General features: G+C 45.3%; 1 protein-coding gene across 2 annotated transcripts in view; it reads right to left on the bottom strand.

The window, feature by feature from the left end:
* Positions 1-17,196, bottom strand: part of CUL3 (cullin 3) — a 2,974,786-nt gene that overhangs the window by 1,431,645 nt on the left and 1,525,945 nt on the right. For both annotated transcript variants that reach the window (XM_044070245.1, XM_044070246.1), the window contains exon 8: positions 2,503-2,679. In XM_044070245.1, the coding sequence (XP_043926180.1) occupies positions 2,503-2,679 (177 nt within the window). The remainder of the gene's footprint in view (positions 1-2,502; positions 2,680-17,196) is intronic.

Below are 17,196 nucleotides of genomic sequence, written 5' to 3'. Positions count from 1 at the left end.
GTCTCTCATTATCACGTGGGAAATGAACTGGGCCCTTTGATCACCACGAAATTGTGTAAGACCTTTTTGAAGGGCACCTTTCTGCTCAGACCTCCAGTGAAGGATGTAGTCCCTCCTTGGGATTTAACGCTGGTGCTTCAGGCCTTAACAGCTCCCCCGTTTGAGCCTGCAGCTTCAGGAGATCTTAAATTCTTGTCATGGAAAACGGCCTTTCTTGTCGCTATCACCTCGGCTGGAAGGGTCTCTGAACTACAGGCCCTCTGTGTAAAACCCCCATATTTGACTTTTCACAAGGATAGAGTTTATCTCAGGACCAATCCCTCCTTTCCTCCCAAGACTGCCTCTGAATCGAATATTAACCAGTTCATCAACCTACCAGTCTTCGTCCCTAATTACCAAAACAAAGGGGAATATAAATTACACTCACTGGATGTGCATAGACAACTTCGCTTCTACATCCACAGGACATCTGGTCATAGGCAATCTGACCAGTTGCTCGTCTCCTTTGCCAAATTTAACTTGGGTAAATCTGTGTCTAAAGTCACGCTGTCTAGATGGATCTCGCAGTGTATCCTTTTAGCATATGAAAGTTCTGGCAGGCCCGCACCTCAAGGAGTCCATGCCCACTCTACTCGGTCTACGTCTACCTCTGCAGCTTTTAGAGCTAGAGTCTCTTTGGATGATATTTGTTCAGCAGCCACTTGGGCCTCATCTCATACCTTTATCAATCACTATAAATTGGACATTATCTCCACAGGGAGAGCATCCTTTGGTTCTGCAGTGCTCCGAAACATCCTTCCATGAAGGCCACCCAAGGTTCAGGTAGCTGGGGACTCTGTCCCATAGGGTGCTGCACAAATGAAGTTAACTACTTCAGATTAAGAAGTTATGTACTCACCATAACGTTCCATCTGAGTAGGTAAACTTCATTTGTCAGCAACCGTCCCTCCCTCCTGCCCCCTCACTTACGAATGTTTTCATACTCAGGTCCATGGGTGTTACCCACTTATCTTGAAGGTATTAGTCTTCGGGCAGTATCTGCTTTTGGGCAAACTTGATCCGAGGTCAGTCAGGGTTGGCAGAGGATTATGGGTAGGGGGAGGAGCTCGGAGTTCGGCTCTGAAGCTGTTGAAAACTGCCTGCTCGGATCCGAGATCGGATCCGAATCCCATAGGTTGCTGACAAATGAAGTTTACCTACTCAGATGGAACGTTATGGTGAGTACATAACTTCTTATTTCCTGACACTCAAACTGCCTCTTAGCAAACTTCTTGCAGTCAAACTGAAACTGTTAAGGAATCATTTGTCAAGAAATCAAAGCAGAATGACATTCTCACAACAGTGCTGCTATGAAAAGATTACACTGTACAAGTCATTTGAAGCCCTTCTACAGAAGTGCCACTGGGTGAAGGCTCAGCACTGTGCTCCCATGCACAAGGACTAAGGAGCACAAACGCAACCATGGAGTAGATGTACTTTTTCCAAGCATTACTGTCCAGAATGTAGTCGAGACAGTCTGAATTAAGTAGTTATAGCACTGTATTTGCCAGAAATGTGCGTATGGGGGAGCATGGAAAAGCACCCCTAAACCTTCTGCAGAATGACAGTTTTCATTCTGACATTTACAGATGCTAGAACTGTGAGAAGTAAATGGCCAATTCAAGGACATGGATTAATGGGGAGGGAATGCCTTCAAATATGAACTACATACTGTGCACTCGCACACACATTTTCTGATGTATACATTACTATCATCCCAAAAGGATTGCGGACATTAAAAACAGTAACATTCCTAAAAGAGTTTAAAAAAACTTCATAAAAACATAAAAAGTAAAATAGTAAAAAGCCCTGATGTACCTCCAAACTCTTCACTGCTTAGTTATTCCCAGTGGGATGCAGCATATCCCCAGGAAAAAAGGACATGTCCCTTTCCTAAGGATTTAAGACCTTGCAGTACAAATTCTCAGGTGACTGAAGGGGGGATTCACAAAGGTTACCACACAAGGTGTACACTATGCGTACACTGATTAACCTTTCTGAATGAATGCACAGCAAAAGCACTGTGGTAGGTCTGTTCTTGAATTCAAAAAAGTTACCACAAGGTGATTGCAATGTATACTCATGTTAACCTTTATGAATTGTAACCCCACCAAAGAGTCAACTGACATTTTCCATCTTCAGGAAAATTAACATCCCAAGTACTGACTTCGCAGCTTAAACCCTACATTACAACTTATCAGCATAGCTGCACACATTCTAAATTTATGTTACATTACTCTGAGTGAACTTTATGTACACTTCTGTACCAATTCTTAAGCTCAATTACTACAGAAACTGTCAGTTTTGAGCATCTATCTACTTGCATATAGCCATCAGCTTGAGTTGTGGCTGAAGTGCTCCACTAGGTCAACCCACCCTCCTGGTTACCAAATGTATAAATAGATTAAATAAAACTTTGTATTTAAACACATACACTACATTAACTAAAGAAAAAATACTTACTCCTTTCACTCCTTTTTTCAGCTTATCATCAATAAACAGTGAGAGATACTCTGGTGACCTGGAATTCAGATTGAGGAAATATTCGAAGTCTCCTGCAATAGTCTGCTTAAAGAGGCGATCATTGTTGAAGGATTCTTGGAGGAACCGATCAAACCTGCTCTTCAGATCTAGAAGGCCCTATGGAAAGAAGTGTGTGCACATTAGTACAACCCTACATACAATGGTTTTATAACCCATCATTTTATTCTTCTAAGGCTTTGAAAATAAAAAATATGTACTTATTGCATTGCTAGATCTTAAGCCATGTTCAGTTCACTTCAACAAAGGACTGGCATGCTGAAGGCAACCTTAATCTCCCAGGAGCAACAATTCATTCTCCAGCTTCAATAATGCACACTTCCCCTTCCCTTTAGGTGAAGTTTGTCCCCTTTGTCTAAATAGCTACAACTCTTTAATCTTATGGCCCTCAGGGAAATTCCTCCAGATCTGCTCCCCCCAGGAACTTTTTTCTTGGTTGGGGATGATGACTGGGTATGAACTTGAAATAAACAGATAGGGAACAACATTACAGTATGCACTAAACAAGAATATCTTGTATGACCCACACTGTTCATTTCATCAAAAGCACTAAGTCCCCATCTTATACTAGAGTGGCATCAGGACAGAATTCCATGATGAATGGTAGCCCCGAAGGCTGGCATGGAGCTTGAGATCAAATTTTATAGTCTTTTACAAAGGTATGCAGATAAATCCATGTCACAGCCACAAAAATATCAAGAGACACAAATTCCTCAAAAAATAAGGATGTAGCTATAGTCCCAGCTGAATGAGCCTTCTGATGCATTTGGTAGGATTTTATATTTTTTTAATTAGAATACAGTACAGCTTGAAAGGCACTTGCATAGAGTAACTTTGCTCACTTTCTGAGCTGAACTGCTCTGCTCACAGCAAAGGATACAAAAACTTTATCATCCTTTCAAATATCTTTAGTTCGATCAAGGCAGACAGTACAATTGTGTTAAGAACTTGACATAACAGTAGATGTCCTACTAGTAGCATATGACCTCCCCTACAGTTCCAAAGAAAAAGAATGGATTGATTTCTCACAGTGTTTGTTTAAAGCAATCATGGCCCTGCAGCCTCCTTCTTTTGTGATACAGCTGCCATAACCCACACCATAAAAACACTCAAAATTCCTCTTCCTCGGAAGAGGAACATGATGTGGATTCTGATCATTCCTTCGGATCATTCCCTGGACGATGCCTCACAAATGCATTCCCCAGAACAACTTTCTACAGATGAAGGGAACTCCCCCCCTTCTCCTGACTCAACTACTGAACAGGCCTGTTTTGGAGAATGTATTCAGAACATAATGAGGCATTCTGAATGGCAATCAAAGCAACTCGCTGATGTTCAAAGTAGATACGACAGTCTTCTGGAAATGGGCACACACCAGTCCCCTCTTCAGTCCCTGCAGTACTAGACCCAAACCAGGATGCCTTTCAATCTAGACAATCAGCTCCTAATTCTCAAACTCCAGCACTTAAAAGACTGGGCAGATTCTACAAGGTACCAGATGAATGTAAATTCCTATACAAGAACCTTGTGGCTGACTCTGATGCTCTCTCTTTCCTCGGATAAGCTTCTCTCCAATGCTAACGCCATTCCCACAGACAAGAAGAGCAGAGCTATGGCTAGGTGGGGAAAAAAGGCCCTCCACCTCCTTCACCCTTGCACTCTGAGCTATTAACTACCAGACACAAATGACAAAATATTTGCTCTCTGTCTTACAGCCTGAATAAGGTCATGTCAGAACCATGATCTTCAGATTAAAAGCAGCTAAAATCAGACTTTACTGTCTCAAGCTACTCAAATTACCAGATATTACATCAAATGTAGTTATCATGCTGTGGATACCTCTTCCAGGGCTGCAACCACAAGTTCAGTCATCAGAAGATATGAATGGTTCAACTTCAGCCCATCCCAGAGGACTTCAAATCTGAAGTCCTAGATTTACCCTTAGACAAAGATCTCGTTTGGTCCAGATGCTGTAACTCTTCAAAGCCCTGCAACAGCAAGATAAGACTATGAAGGACAGTAGGCAAATTTTAATTTCTACAGTCCCTAGATACCATAGGAACTATCCAGCCAAATTCACTTATTTTAAGAGGGACCCTAGGCCCACTCACAAAGAAAAACACCAAGAAAGAGGTATTTAGACACACCACTTAGGGAATCTTCTTCAGGGAGGCCTCCCTTCAGAAGCAAAAACCTGTGACTACCTTTCCCAACTACATCTCGCCTCTCCACGCCTCTTTCAAAAAGGCATTCTCTCTCTTTTTTTTCTCTGGGAAATGATAACTACAGCCAAATGGGTTCCAACTATAATCAAAGGAGGCTATGCCATGTCACGGGAAGGCATTTCCTCTTTAAAGGGCCTGCCTCCTCTATCACATAACCAGATCCTTTTGCTTGACACTGCTATTCAGGTCTTACTAGAGCAAGGCTCCACAGAAAGTGATCCACCCCCTTCATAGGAAAGGAGCGCTATTTCGGAATCCTTTTGGTGCCAAGTAAGGACAATGGAGGCCCATTCTGGATCTCTGCTTTCTAAACACCTTTCTCAAGTTACTTTCAAAATGTTCTCTTTGCACACCTTTTTGCCTTTCATTCTTCCTCTTGCAGGAAATTACTCAGATTTTTCTCTGGTTCACCACATTTTCAGTTTACTGCTTTGCCCTTTGGTCTTCCTACAGCACCAGAATTCTTACAAAGGGCCTAGCAACAGTAGTGGCTTACTGCTATACATAGGGAATTTAAATGTTCCTCTACCTGGACAAAGTACAATGTACACTTATCATAAATGTAGATGTTAGAGTGTATTCACTGTTGCAGTCATCACATTTGGGTTATCCTGCCAGGGGTAGCCCTCAGTCGGCCCGAATTCTAGAGGCTTAGTATTTCTGGTGTTGGTTGCTGTCACTCCAGGACTGATGTCAGGTCGTCAGTGGCATAAAATCAGGTAGCCGGCACCATTACATCTAGGGAGCTAGGTTATGGTGGAAGAACACAACCAGTAGAGTTTTGTTTGTCTTTCGGCTTTTCCCGGTTAGGGGTCGCCACAGCGGAACTCAGGTCCGCTAATGACTTGCAGTAGAGTTTTACGTGCTAGCTTGCCGGGCCTAACGCACAACCTTCAACGAAGGAATGCCCATTCATGCATGTCGCCACACAGAAGACGCTCTGAGAATCCAACAGGCAACGTCTAACACAACCAGTAGAAAGTAAATACCAAAAATTCCCTGTAAGGGAGGGAGAGAGAGAGAGAGAGAGAGAGAGAGAGATAAGGGGGATGGAGGGAGGGAAATCAGGACTGCAACAGTGAATACACTCGAACATCTACATTTGTGTGTACACAACTGTACTATGTTCTTTGTGTTTCACTGTTCCAGTCATTCCATTTGGATTGATTCCCAAAGCTGAAGAAAAGGGTGGAGGCAGTCAAGAAGACGGGAGGCTGGTTAAGATGCCCTGGAAGACTGCAGTGGCAAAGCTTGCCCTGGATTTGCAGAAGATAGGCAGGCGGTAATGCTTGGTGAAGGAATGAACAGATGTCCATGTTGCAGCTTGCAGGATGTCCCTGGTGGGGACCACTCTTGAGAAAAGCTGCAGTGGTGGAGGTTGCCCTGGTGGAATGTGCCCTGACCCTCTTTGGGAGCATTATCCCATGCGGATTGTAGTAGAAATGGATGTAGTGTGCTATCCATTTGGAGACTGTTTAGATATGACCTTGCCCTCTGCCCCTGCTGTGAAGCTGACAAGAAATTGATCAGTTTCTCTAAAATATTTAGTCCTGTCCAGATAGAATCTGAGCTGTCTGTGCACATCCAGAGTGTGCAGAATCCTTTCCCCCTTGTTTTGTGGGTTAGGGAAAAAGGTGGGCAAATGAATGGATTGGTTGAAAGCCACACTGGACACCTCTTTGGGCATACAGGATGGGTTAGTCCTGAGGGAGACCCTGTCAGCATGGAAAATGATGAATGGCTCTACAGCCATGAGTGCTTGTAGCTCTGATACTCTTCTAGCTGAAGTGATGGCCAGAAGCAAGGCTGTCTTCCAAGAGAGGAATTTTAACTCTGCTGAAGCTTCAGGTTCAAAGGGGGGGGGGTAAGGTGAGCTTTTCCAACACAAAGTTAAGGTCTCAAGCTGGGGTAGAAGCTCTTCTGGGTGGCCTTAAGTTGTTAGCCCCTCTTAGGAACTGTTTGATGAGAGGGTGTGGGAAGAGAGGTGGCTCTGTGCTGTAATGAGCAGGGATGGCAGAGGCATGAATTTTAATAGAAGAGAAGGATAGACCCCTGTGTAGTAGGTCTGCTAGGTAATCCAGGATGAGAGGTAGGGAGGGCTGTGCCATTCCGGCTCCCTTAGCGTGGATCCAGCTGAAAAAAAACCTTTTGCACTTGTCAGCATAAGATTTTCTAGTGCTGGGGTGTCTAGCTTCAAGTATAACATGTAGGCCTTATTTTGCTTAGGCTGACAGCTTGAGGAGAGGTCAGGGAAGAAGCCAGGCTGCCAGGTTGAGGGTCTGCAATTGGGGATGCATGAATTCTCCATTCCTCTGGGTCAGGAGTGTTGGGATCTGAGGCAGATGCCATGGTGGCAGGGGTGACAGGCTGCGCAGCAGTGGGTACCAGTGCTGCCGTGGCCAGTCTGGGGCAATCAGGATTGCCCTCGTTTTTTCCTCCCTTATTTTTAGCAGTACCCTTGAAATGAGTGGTAGAGAAAGAAATGCGCAGACCGAGAGGTTCACCCACTGGAAGGATGAGGCATCCACTTTCCAGGCCTTGCAGCGAAGTTCCCTGGTTCAGAATTTGCTGAGCTGATGATTGGAGTGGGAGGCAAAGAGGTCCACCTTTGGGGTGCCCCATTTCTGGGTTACAAGGGTGAAGGTTCTGTGGTCTAGCAGGTTTCTGCTTAAGTTGTCTGCCAGAGAGTTTAGGGAGCCTGGCAGGAATTGTGTTAGCAGGTGTAGTTGCATGGCTGAGGCCGTGTGCCAAAGGGTCATGGCGAGCCTGCAGAGAGGATAAGAGAGTGAGAGTCCCTCCCTGTTGTTGATATACCACATCACTGTGGTGTTGCCTGTTTTGATCAGTAAAGGCCATGGGGAGAGTAGGGGTATGTAAGCTGTCAGGGTGTGCTGAACAGCTAGCATCACTTTTTGGTCCCTCCCTGCTTGCTGATATACCACATCACTGTGGTGTTGTCTGTTTTGATCAGTACAGGCCCCGGGGAGAGTAGGGGGTATGAAAGCTGTCAGGATGTGCTGAACAGCTAGCATCTCTTTTTGGTTGATGTGCAGATGTATTTGATTTGGGCTAGAATGGCCCTGAATGCACCTGCCATCCAGGTGTACACCCCAGGCATAGTCTGATGAGTCTGTGAAGAGAGTCTGGGTGGCGTGGGGTTGTGAGAAGGGAAGTCCCTTGTTGTGGTTGCATGCTGCTGCCCAAAGAAAATTTTTCCTTAGACAAGCTATCATTGGTATGAGACTTTCCAGGTCTTGAGAGTGTTGACACGAAAGGCTTTTTAGGTACCATTGTAGTTTCCTCATATGCAGTCTGGCATATGGAATGAGTAGAATGCAGGAGGCCATGAACCCTAGAGCTTGCAGGAATTTCCTTGCAGATAGCTGGGTTCTGCTGGATAGTTGGGAGAAGTAGCCTGTTAGGTAGGCTCGTTTTTCTGGAGTAAGGAATGCCATCTAAGACGCCGCATCCAGGCTTGCTCCCAGGAATACAAATTTTTGTGTGGGGACTAGTTTTGATTTCTTTTCATTGATAGTATACCCCAGGGAGGTCAGTAGGTCCTTTACAAAAGTCAGGTGCTGTAGCAGCTTTTCCTGACTGTCTGCCTGAATCAGGCAGTCATCTAAGTATGGGTAAATTTGAATATTTCTTTGTCTGCAAAAAGCAATGGCAGGAGCCAGACATTTTGTGAAAACTCTGGGACCAGGGGATAAGTCAAAGGGAAGTGCAGAGAACTGAAAGTGCAAAGATCTTGCCCTGAAACGTAGGTATTTCCTGCATGATTCCCTGATTGGGATGTGTAGGTAGGACTTTAGGTCTAGGGTGGCTAACCAAGCATCCTTAGAAAGCATTGGTAAAAGCTGCTGGAGGGTGAGCATTTTGAATTTTGGTATCACCAGAAAGGTGTTTAGAATGGATAGATCGAGGATGGGGGCACCATGTGCCCTCTTTTCTGGGTACCAGGAAGAGTCTGGAGTAGAAACCTTGGCCTAACTGTTCGGCAGGAACATGCTGTAATGGCCCTCATGGAGAAGGGGGGAAAGGACCTGCTTTTTGGCCTCTACCCACTGGTTTGGAGGAAGATCTGGGAACACTTTTGGGGCCGGCAGAGTGTGGAAATAAAATTTGTATCCCTGGGACACTATGCTGAGGCCTCATCGGTTGTTGGTAATGGTAGCCCAGCTGCTTGCCTGGAAGGAGAGCTTTCTTCCTACGAGCACAAGCAGGTGGGCGGAGGTAGGGGGTAGAAGTGTAAAGTCATTGAGAGTTCTTACCATAAGGGGGTGGCTTTGCACTCTGTATTTGAAGAGGAGGAACTCCATTGCTTAGATAGTACAGTTGTGTACACTTACCATAAATGTAGATGTTCGAGTGTATTCACTGTTGCAGTCATCGCATTTGGGTTATCCCTTCCAGGGTAGCCCTCAGTCGGCCCGAATACCAGAGGCTTAGTATTTCTGCGTTGGTTGCTGTTGCTCCAGGACTGATGTAAGGTAGTCAGTGGTATAAAATAAGGCAGCCGACATCATTACATCAGTTTTTCTTGCCCTGTCAGGGGCTCCCAAGAGGCAGCTAGGTTATGGTGGAAGAACACCACCAGTAGAAAGTAAATACCAAAAATTCCTTGAAAGGAAAGAGAGAGAGAGAGAGAGAGAGAGAGAGACTGAGAGAAAGAGAAGGGGCATTGAGGGAGGGAAAAGTACAGTTGTGTACACTTACCATAAATGTAGATGTTCGAGTGTATTCACTGTTGCAGTAATCACATTTGGGTTATCTGCTTGCAGTAGCCCTCAGCCAGTCTGATTATCAAGGTCTTGGGTCCTGCGTCAGTTGTGGTCTCATCTTCCATGACGTCAGGTAGTCAGGGGTATAAAGCATGCAGCCGACGACATTCCATCAGTTTTTCTTGCCCCAGATGTCAGGTGCCCCCATAATGGGAAGCAATTATATACAAGGTTACACCTCCAACAAAAAAGCAAATACACCAAAAAGCTTTAAGCATAGCAAACAAGAATATAGGTATAGCCAATAGAAGTCGGGGGGGGGGGGGCTGGAGGGAGGGTAACCAGGACTGCAACAGTGAATACACTCGAACATCTACATTTATGGTAAGTGTACACAATTGTACTATGTTCTTCATGTTTCACTGTTGCAGTCATCGCATTTGGGTAGATTCCCAAAGCTAAGGATGGGAGGAGGAAATTAGCATTAGGACCAGCTATAAGGCCCTGCAAGACTGCAGTGGCAAAGCCAGCTCTGGATTTAGAAAAAATGGCAAATGGTAATGCTTGGTGAAGGTATGTACAGAACTCCAGGTAGCAGCTTCTAGGATACACCTCTTAGAAAGGCTGTAGAGGTAGATGCAGCCCTGGTTGAATGTGGTCTTATCCCCTGTGGGGTAGGTTTTCCATGGTGCTTATAGCAGAAATGAATGCAATGGCCTATCCACTTAGAAATTGTTTGCTTTGAAATGACCTTCCCCTCTGCCCATGCAGCAAATGCAACCAGCAGCTGTTCAGATTTCCTGAGAGGTTTAGTCCTGTCCAAGTAAAATCTAAGTAGTCTGTGCATGTCCAAGGAGTGCAGTATTCGTTCCCCTTTGTACTGTGGGTTAGAGAACAGGTTGGCCAATGAATGGACTGATTAAGGGCCACACTGGATACCACCTTGGGCATGAAGGAGGGAATGGCCCTGAGAGACACCCTGTCCGCATGAGAGATGATGAAAGGCTCCAATGCCATGAGGGCCTGTAGTTCAGACACACTTCTTGCTGAAGTGATGGCTAAAAGGAAGGCTGTTTTCCAAGACAGGAATTTCAACTCTGCATTTGCAGCTGGCTCAAAAAGAGGCAGAGTGAGCTTTTCCAATAAATAGTTAAGGTCCCAGGCTGGAGTAGGGGCACTCCTGGGTGGTCTTAAGTTTTTGCCCCCTCTTAGGAACTGCTTCAGCAGTGGATGAGAAAAGAGGGGTGGGTTCTGTACTGTAATGAGCTGAAATGGCTGAGGCATGAATTTTGATGGAGGAAAATGAAAGGTCCTTGTCAAGCATCTCAGTTAAGTATTGAAGAATCGGAGGTAAATTGGGTGCTGTGCCCATCCCCTGAGTTTGGTTCCAGGAACAGAACATTTTCCATTTTTCAGCATAGGATTTTCTATTACTAAGCCTCTTTGCCTCCAGAATGACATCCATCACTTGCTTTCTGAGGGATGGTAAATGGAGAGATCAGGTAATTATCCAGGCTGCCAGGTTCAGGGTTTGAAGCTGTGGGTGCAGAATCTGGCCCTCCTGCTGGGACAGCAGGGCAGGGGTCTGAGGAAGGTGCCATGGTGCCAGCAGTGACACACTACGTAAGAGGGGTACCAGTGTTGGCGTGGGAAGTCTGGTCCAATCAGTATTGTCCTTTGTTTGTCCTGTTTGATCTTTAGTAGTACCTTGGAGAGGACAGGCAGAGGGGGAAAGGCATAAACTGATAGGTTTTTCCAGGTGAAGGACAGGGCATCTACACTTTCCAAGCTTGTTTGTGGGGAGTCCTTGGGCAGAATTTGTCCAATTGATAGTTCTTGGGGGAGGCAAACAGGTCTATCTCTGGGCTCCCCCATTTATTTCTCAACATGTTGAACATCTTTGGTTGCAGTTTCCACTCGTGGGGGTCCATGAGACTTCTATTTAGTTCGTCTGCAGTGTATTTAGCTTTCCTGGCAGGAATTGAGCCTGTAGGTGCACTTGGTAGCTCAAGGCTGTGTTCCACAGAGCCATGGCTAGTCTGCAGAGAGGGTATGAGTGGGTTCCCACCTGCTTGTTTATGTACCATATAACAGTGGTGTTGTCAGTCTTTACCATTAATTGTCCTGGAAGAATGTGGTCCTTGACGGCTGTCGGAGCATTCTGTACAGCTAACATTTCTTTTTGACTGATATGCAGGTGCATTTGACTTGGGCTCCATTTGCCCTGAATGCACTTCCCTGCCAAGTGAGCCCCCCGTGCACAGTCTGATGCTTCTGTTGTTAGGGTTTGGGCACAGGGGGTAGAGTGAATGGCAGTCCCTTGTTATGGTGGCAGGCCTCTGCCCACCAAAGGAACTCTATCTGTAGATAAGGTACGATAGGAATCATTGATTCTAGATCCTGAGAATGTTGTCACCATAGCCTTTTTAGATACCATTGCAGTTTCCTCATATGCAGTCTTGCATATGGAATTAAGAGAATGCAGGAGGCCATGAACCCCAGGGCTTGCAGTATTTTCCTTGTAGATAGCTGGGTCTTTGTGATAGTAGTTTGAAGTAGGCTGTCAAATGAACTTATTTCTCTGGCATGAGGTAGGCCACCTGGGAAGCTGTATTCAAGCTTGCTCCCAGGAATACAATTTGTTGGCAGGGTACCAGATGTGATTTCTTTTCGTTTATGGTGTACCCCAGAGACGTTAGCAATTTCTTTACAAACGCCAGATGATTTAATAGTATGTCCTGGCTTTCTGCCTGAATTATACAATTGTCCAGGTATGGGTATATCTGAATATTTCTTTGCCTGCAAAATGCAATGACTGGAGCTAGGCACTCCGTGAATACCCTGGGTGCAGTAGATATGCCAAAGGGCAGTGAAGAGAACTGATAGTGCATGTAGCCTGCTTTGAAGCGTAGGGTTCTTATGCAAGATTCCCTTATTGGGATGTGCAGGTAGGCTTTCTTTAATTCCAGTGTTGCCAACCAGGCATCTTTGCCTAGCATAGGAAGCAGCTGCTGAAGAGTTAGCATCTTGAATTCTGGGATCACCAAAAATGTGTTTAGGATAGACAGGTCCAGGATAGGATGCCAGGAATTGTCTTTCCTGGATACCACGAAAAGTCTTGAGTAGAAACCTTGTCCTCTTTCTTTTTCTGGGACAGGTTGAATAGCCCTGATGCTTAAGAGAGAGAGAACTTGCTTTTGAGCCTCTGCCCACTGATTTGGGCGTAGATCTGGCCAAACATTTGGGGTTGGTAAGGAGTGGAAGTGGAATCTGTATCCTTGGGAAACTATATTTAAAACCCATTTGTCACGGGTAATGAGTTCCCAATTTTTTGCCTGCAGGGCAATCTTTCCCCCTAAAGGAAAGTACAGTTTTGTACCTACCATAAATGTAGATGTTCAAGTGCGCATACAGCTGCAGTCATCACACTTGGTTTATCCTGCCATCAGGCGGGTCCTCGGTCGGCCGAATTCCAAAGTCTAGGTCCGGCGTCGGTTGTCGTCGCTTCTTCCCTGACGTCAGTGTGGCAGGGGTATAAAAGAGGCAGCCGACACCATTTTCTTCAGTTTTTCTTGCCCCAGATGTCAGGTGCCCCCAGAAAGGAAGGCAATACATGATGTTATGCAAACATACATAAGTAGATAAATCAAAACAGTAGTTGCAAGCAAATACACCAAAAAGGAATACCCCAAATAGGTTGTATGTGAAAGGTGTTTGACATAAGCCCTGTCCTAAGAGGGGATGGAGGGAGGGTAACCTGGACTGCAGCTGTATGCGCACTCGAACATCTGCATTTATGGTAGGTACAAAACTGTACTATGTTCATCGTGCATACAGCTGCAGTCATCACACTTTGGTAGAATCCCAAAGCTAAGTAAGGGTGGCTGGTACTAAGCGGAATTAGGAGGGGCTAGAATGCCCTGCAGGACTGCTGTGGCAAAGCCCGCTCTAGATTTTGAGTATAGTGGAAGGTGGTAGTGCTTGGTGAAAGTGTGCACTGAACTCCAAGTAGCTGCTTCCAAAATGTCCTTGGTAGGGACCCCCTGAGGAAAGCTGCTGAGGTAGCTGCAGCCCTGGTGGAGTGGGATCTGATGTATACAGGCACTGGTTTTCCATGAAATGAATAACAAAAGCGTATGCAGTGGGCTATCCATTTTGAAATAGTCTGTTTGGAATGGCCTTTCCTTGAGCACCTGCACCATAGGACACAAAGAGCTGCTCAGATTTCCTGAATGACTTTGTTCTGTCCAAGTAATAACGAAGTTGCCTGTGAATGTCCAAGGAGTGTAGTAGCCTCTCCCCTTTGTTCTGTGGATTTGGATAAAAGGTAGGTAAATGAATAGTCTGATTCAAAGCCACACTGGATACTACACCTTTGGCATGAAGGTAGGGTTGGTTCGTAAGGAAACCCTGTCCTGATGGAAAATGATGAATGGTTGCACAGCCATGAGGGCCTGTAGCTCCGAAACCCTGCGTGCTGAGCTAATAGCCAGAAGCAAGGCTGTTTTCCACGACAAGTATTGTAGCTCTGCTGAAGAAGCCGGCTCAAAAGGAGGCAGTGTCAGCTTCTCCAATACGAAGTTGAGGTCCCAAGCTGGAGCTGGTGGTTTCCGTGGGGGGTTTATATTTTTTGCCCCTCTGAGGAACTGCCTTAATAGAGGATGTGAGAATAAAGGAGGATCCGTATTGTATTGTGCTGAAATAGCTGAAGCGTGGATCTTGATGGAAGAGAAGGAAAGGCCACTGTTTAACATCTCAGCTAGGTACTGTAAAATCTGAGGTATATTTATTACCCAAGGATTCTGGCCATTTGCTTGATTCCAGGAACAAAATAGTAGTAGAGGGTCTCCTGGCCTCGAAGATGACATCCTGTACCTCCTTGGAGAGTCTGTTGGCAAATTAAGATATTTTCCATGCAGCTAGATTTAAAGTTCTGAGCTGGCTGTGAAGGGTCTTGTAGTTGTGCTGGGACAACAGAAGAAGAACTTGGGGTAGGATCCATGGTGGTGAGTGTGACAGGCTCTTTAGGAGAGGATACCAGTGCTGTTGTGGCCAGTCTGGAGCAATGAGAATCATTTGTGGCCTCTCTGCTCTGGTTTTTAATAGGACTTTGGTCAGTAGTGGTAGAGGCGGGAAGGCATAGACTGTCAATGCTGTCCAATTGAAAGAGAGTGCGTCCACTTTCCAGGCCTGTGGATGATAGGTCCTTGAACAGAATTTTTCCAACTGGTAATTTCTGTGGGTAGCAAATAGATCTATGTCTGGCTGTCCCCATGCTTGAGTTATCTTTGAGAAGACTTGAGGATGCAACTTCCATTCGTGTGGGTCTGTCAAATTTCTGCTTGTCTGCCAGTGTGTTTTCCTTCCCTGGCAGGAATTGTGCCTGTAGTTGAACTTGTAATTCCAATGCTGTGTTCCACAGGGTCATAGCTTGCCTGCACAGGGGGTATGAATGCGTCCTTCCCTGTTTCTGTACCACATGACTGTGGTGTTGTCTGTCCTTATTAATAGCTGGCCCGGATGCAGTAGGTCCTTGAAGGTCATAAGAGCATTTTGCACAGCTAGCATCTCCTTTTGGTTGATGTGTAGGTGCATCTGTTTTTGGGACCATTTTCCCTGGATGCACTGATCTGCCATGTGTGCTCCCCAAGCGTAGTCTGAGGCGTCTGTTGTGATGATTTGACTTGCTTGTGGTATACAGAAAGGGAGACCCGTGTTTCTTTGGTATGCTTGAGCCCACCACAAAAATTCCTTTTGAAGGCATGGAATGAGTGGTAAAATTGTTTCCAAGCTGTGGCTGTGTTGAGACCATAAGTTTTTTAAGTACCATTGTAGTTTCCTCATATGCAGCTTTGCAAATGGTATTAGTAGGATGCAAGATGCCATGAACCCCAGAGCCTGCAGGATTTTCCTTGCAGTTAGCCTGGTTAAAGTTGCCATTTTGTTGAAGTATTGAGACAGTTGCCCTTGCTTGTCTGGCGTGAGGTAAGCCATATGGGCCGTTGTATTTAAGCTGGCACCCAAGAAAATTATCTGTTGAGAAGGTATTAGTTTTGATTTCTTTTTGTTCACTGTGTACCCCAGACAGTTTAACAGTTTTATTACAAACGCCAGATGCAATAGAATGTTCTTGTTGTCTGCTTGGATCAGGCAGTCGTCCAGATATGGGTAGATTTGTATTCCTCGTTGTCTGCAGAAAGCAATTACTGATGCCAGGCATTTCGTAAACACTCTGGGCACAGTAGATAAGCCAAAGGGCAATGCAGAGAATTGATAATGGGTTGAACCTGCAAGAAATCTGAGGTATCTTCTTGTCTGATCGGGACATGCAGGTATGCCTCCTTGAGGTCCAATGTTACCAGCCAAGACTCCTTGCCCAGCATGGGAAGAAGCTGCTGTAATGTGAGCATCTTGAATTTTGGTACCTCTAGATATGTGTTTAGAACAGATAGGTCTGAGATGGGTCTCCAACCTTTGTCCTTCCTTGGTACCAGAAATAGTCTTGAATAAAAACCTTGACCTTGTTCTTTTGCAGGTACCTCTTGAATTGCTTTCATATCCATGAGAGCGGAAATTTGTTTTTGTGCCTCTGCCCATTGATTTTGTGGCAGGTTTGGCATGCCTCTCATTTTTGGAAGGGTGTGAAAGTGGAACCTGTAGCCTCTGTCTATAATATCCAGAATCCATTTGTCCTTTGTGACAATGTGCCAGTTTTTCGAAAATAAGGCCAGTTTTCCACCCAAAGGTGCTGCCATTATAGCTTTGTTTGGCAGGCATAAGGGAAAGTCATAGCGTCTGTTTTCTAAATGACTGTGGTCTATCTTCTCCACCTCTTGGGGCTGGTGCTTGCCACTGCCTAGCTCTGTAAGATCCTTGAGGTTGTCCTCTACCCCTTGGGCGTCTATCTACCCCTTTGGGGTCTGTCCGTGGCTGGAAAGGACCAATTTTTTGAAGGCCAGTTTCTGCTGAAGCATGGAGGCTGCACCTGCAAGAAATCTTTAACTGTTTGCATAGATTTCGCTTTTTCCTCCATTTTCTTTAGTACCTCCTCAGCTTTAACACCGAACAATACATCTTTTTATAGTGGTGCATCTAATAACTTTGCTTTAACATGATCTGGTAAGGTTTGCTCTTTGAGCCAAGCGTGTCTACGTATGACAGACCCCGTGACAGCAGCTCTACATGAGGCCTCTAAAGCATCAAAACCACACTGTAAGGTAAGTTTCCCCACTTGTTCTGCTCCATGCAACAAATCCTGCAACTCTTTCAAATCTGGTTGTTCTGTTTGTGTCATTTTGCTTTTCAGCTGAGATAGCAAGAACTGCTGGTACTTTAACATATGAAATTGACAGTTTAATGCCCTCATGGTTAAAGTGGCTGATGTATACACCTTTTTCCCCCCACCTTTCTAATGCTCTGGAATCTCTCTCTGAAGGTAAAGGGTTTTTAGCAGTAGAGGCCTTAATCCCCTTGGGACCCTGAGAAATAGTTTCTGGGTCAGCAGAAGGGCTTTTATAAAGGAACTGGTGAGAATCAGGAATCCAGTAATATATGTCTGGTTTAATAGGGGCAGGAGGTAAAGAGTCTGGATTAAGACTGGCTTCTGCGTACACATCATCCAGAATATCTAAGACAGGAGGAATAGCCAGGGGCCTATACTGGGGAAG

The sequence above is a fragment of the Protopterus annectens genome, chromosome 4.part1 (assembly GCF_019279795.1).
Source record: "Protopterus annectens isolate FY-2018-M chromosome 4.part1, PAN1.0, whole genome shotgun sequence".
Taxonomy (NCBI): Eukaryota; Metazoa; Chordata; order Ceratodontiformes; family Protopteridae; genus Protopterus; species Protopterus annectens.
This window is presented reverse-complemented; position numbering and strand designations above follow the sequence as displayed.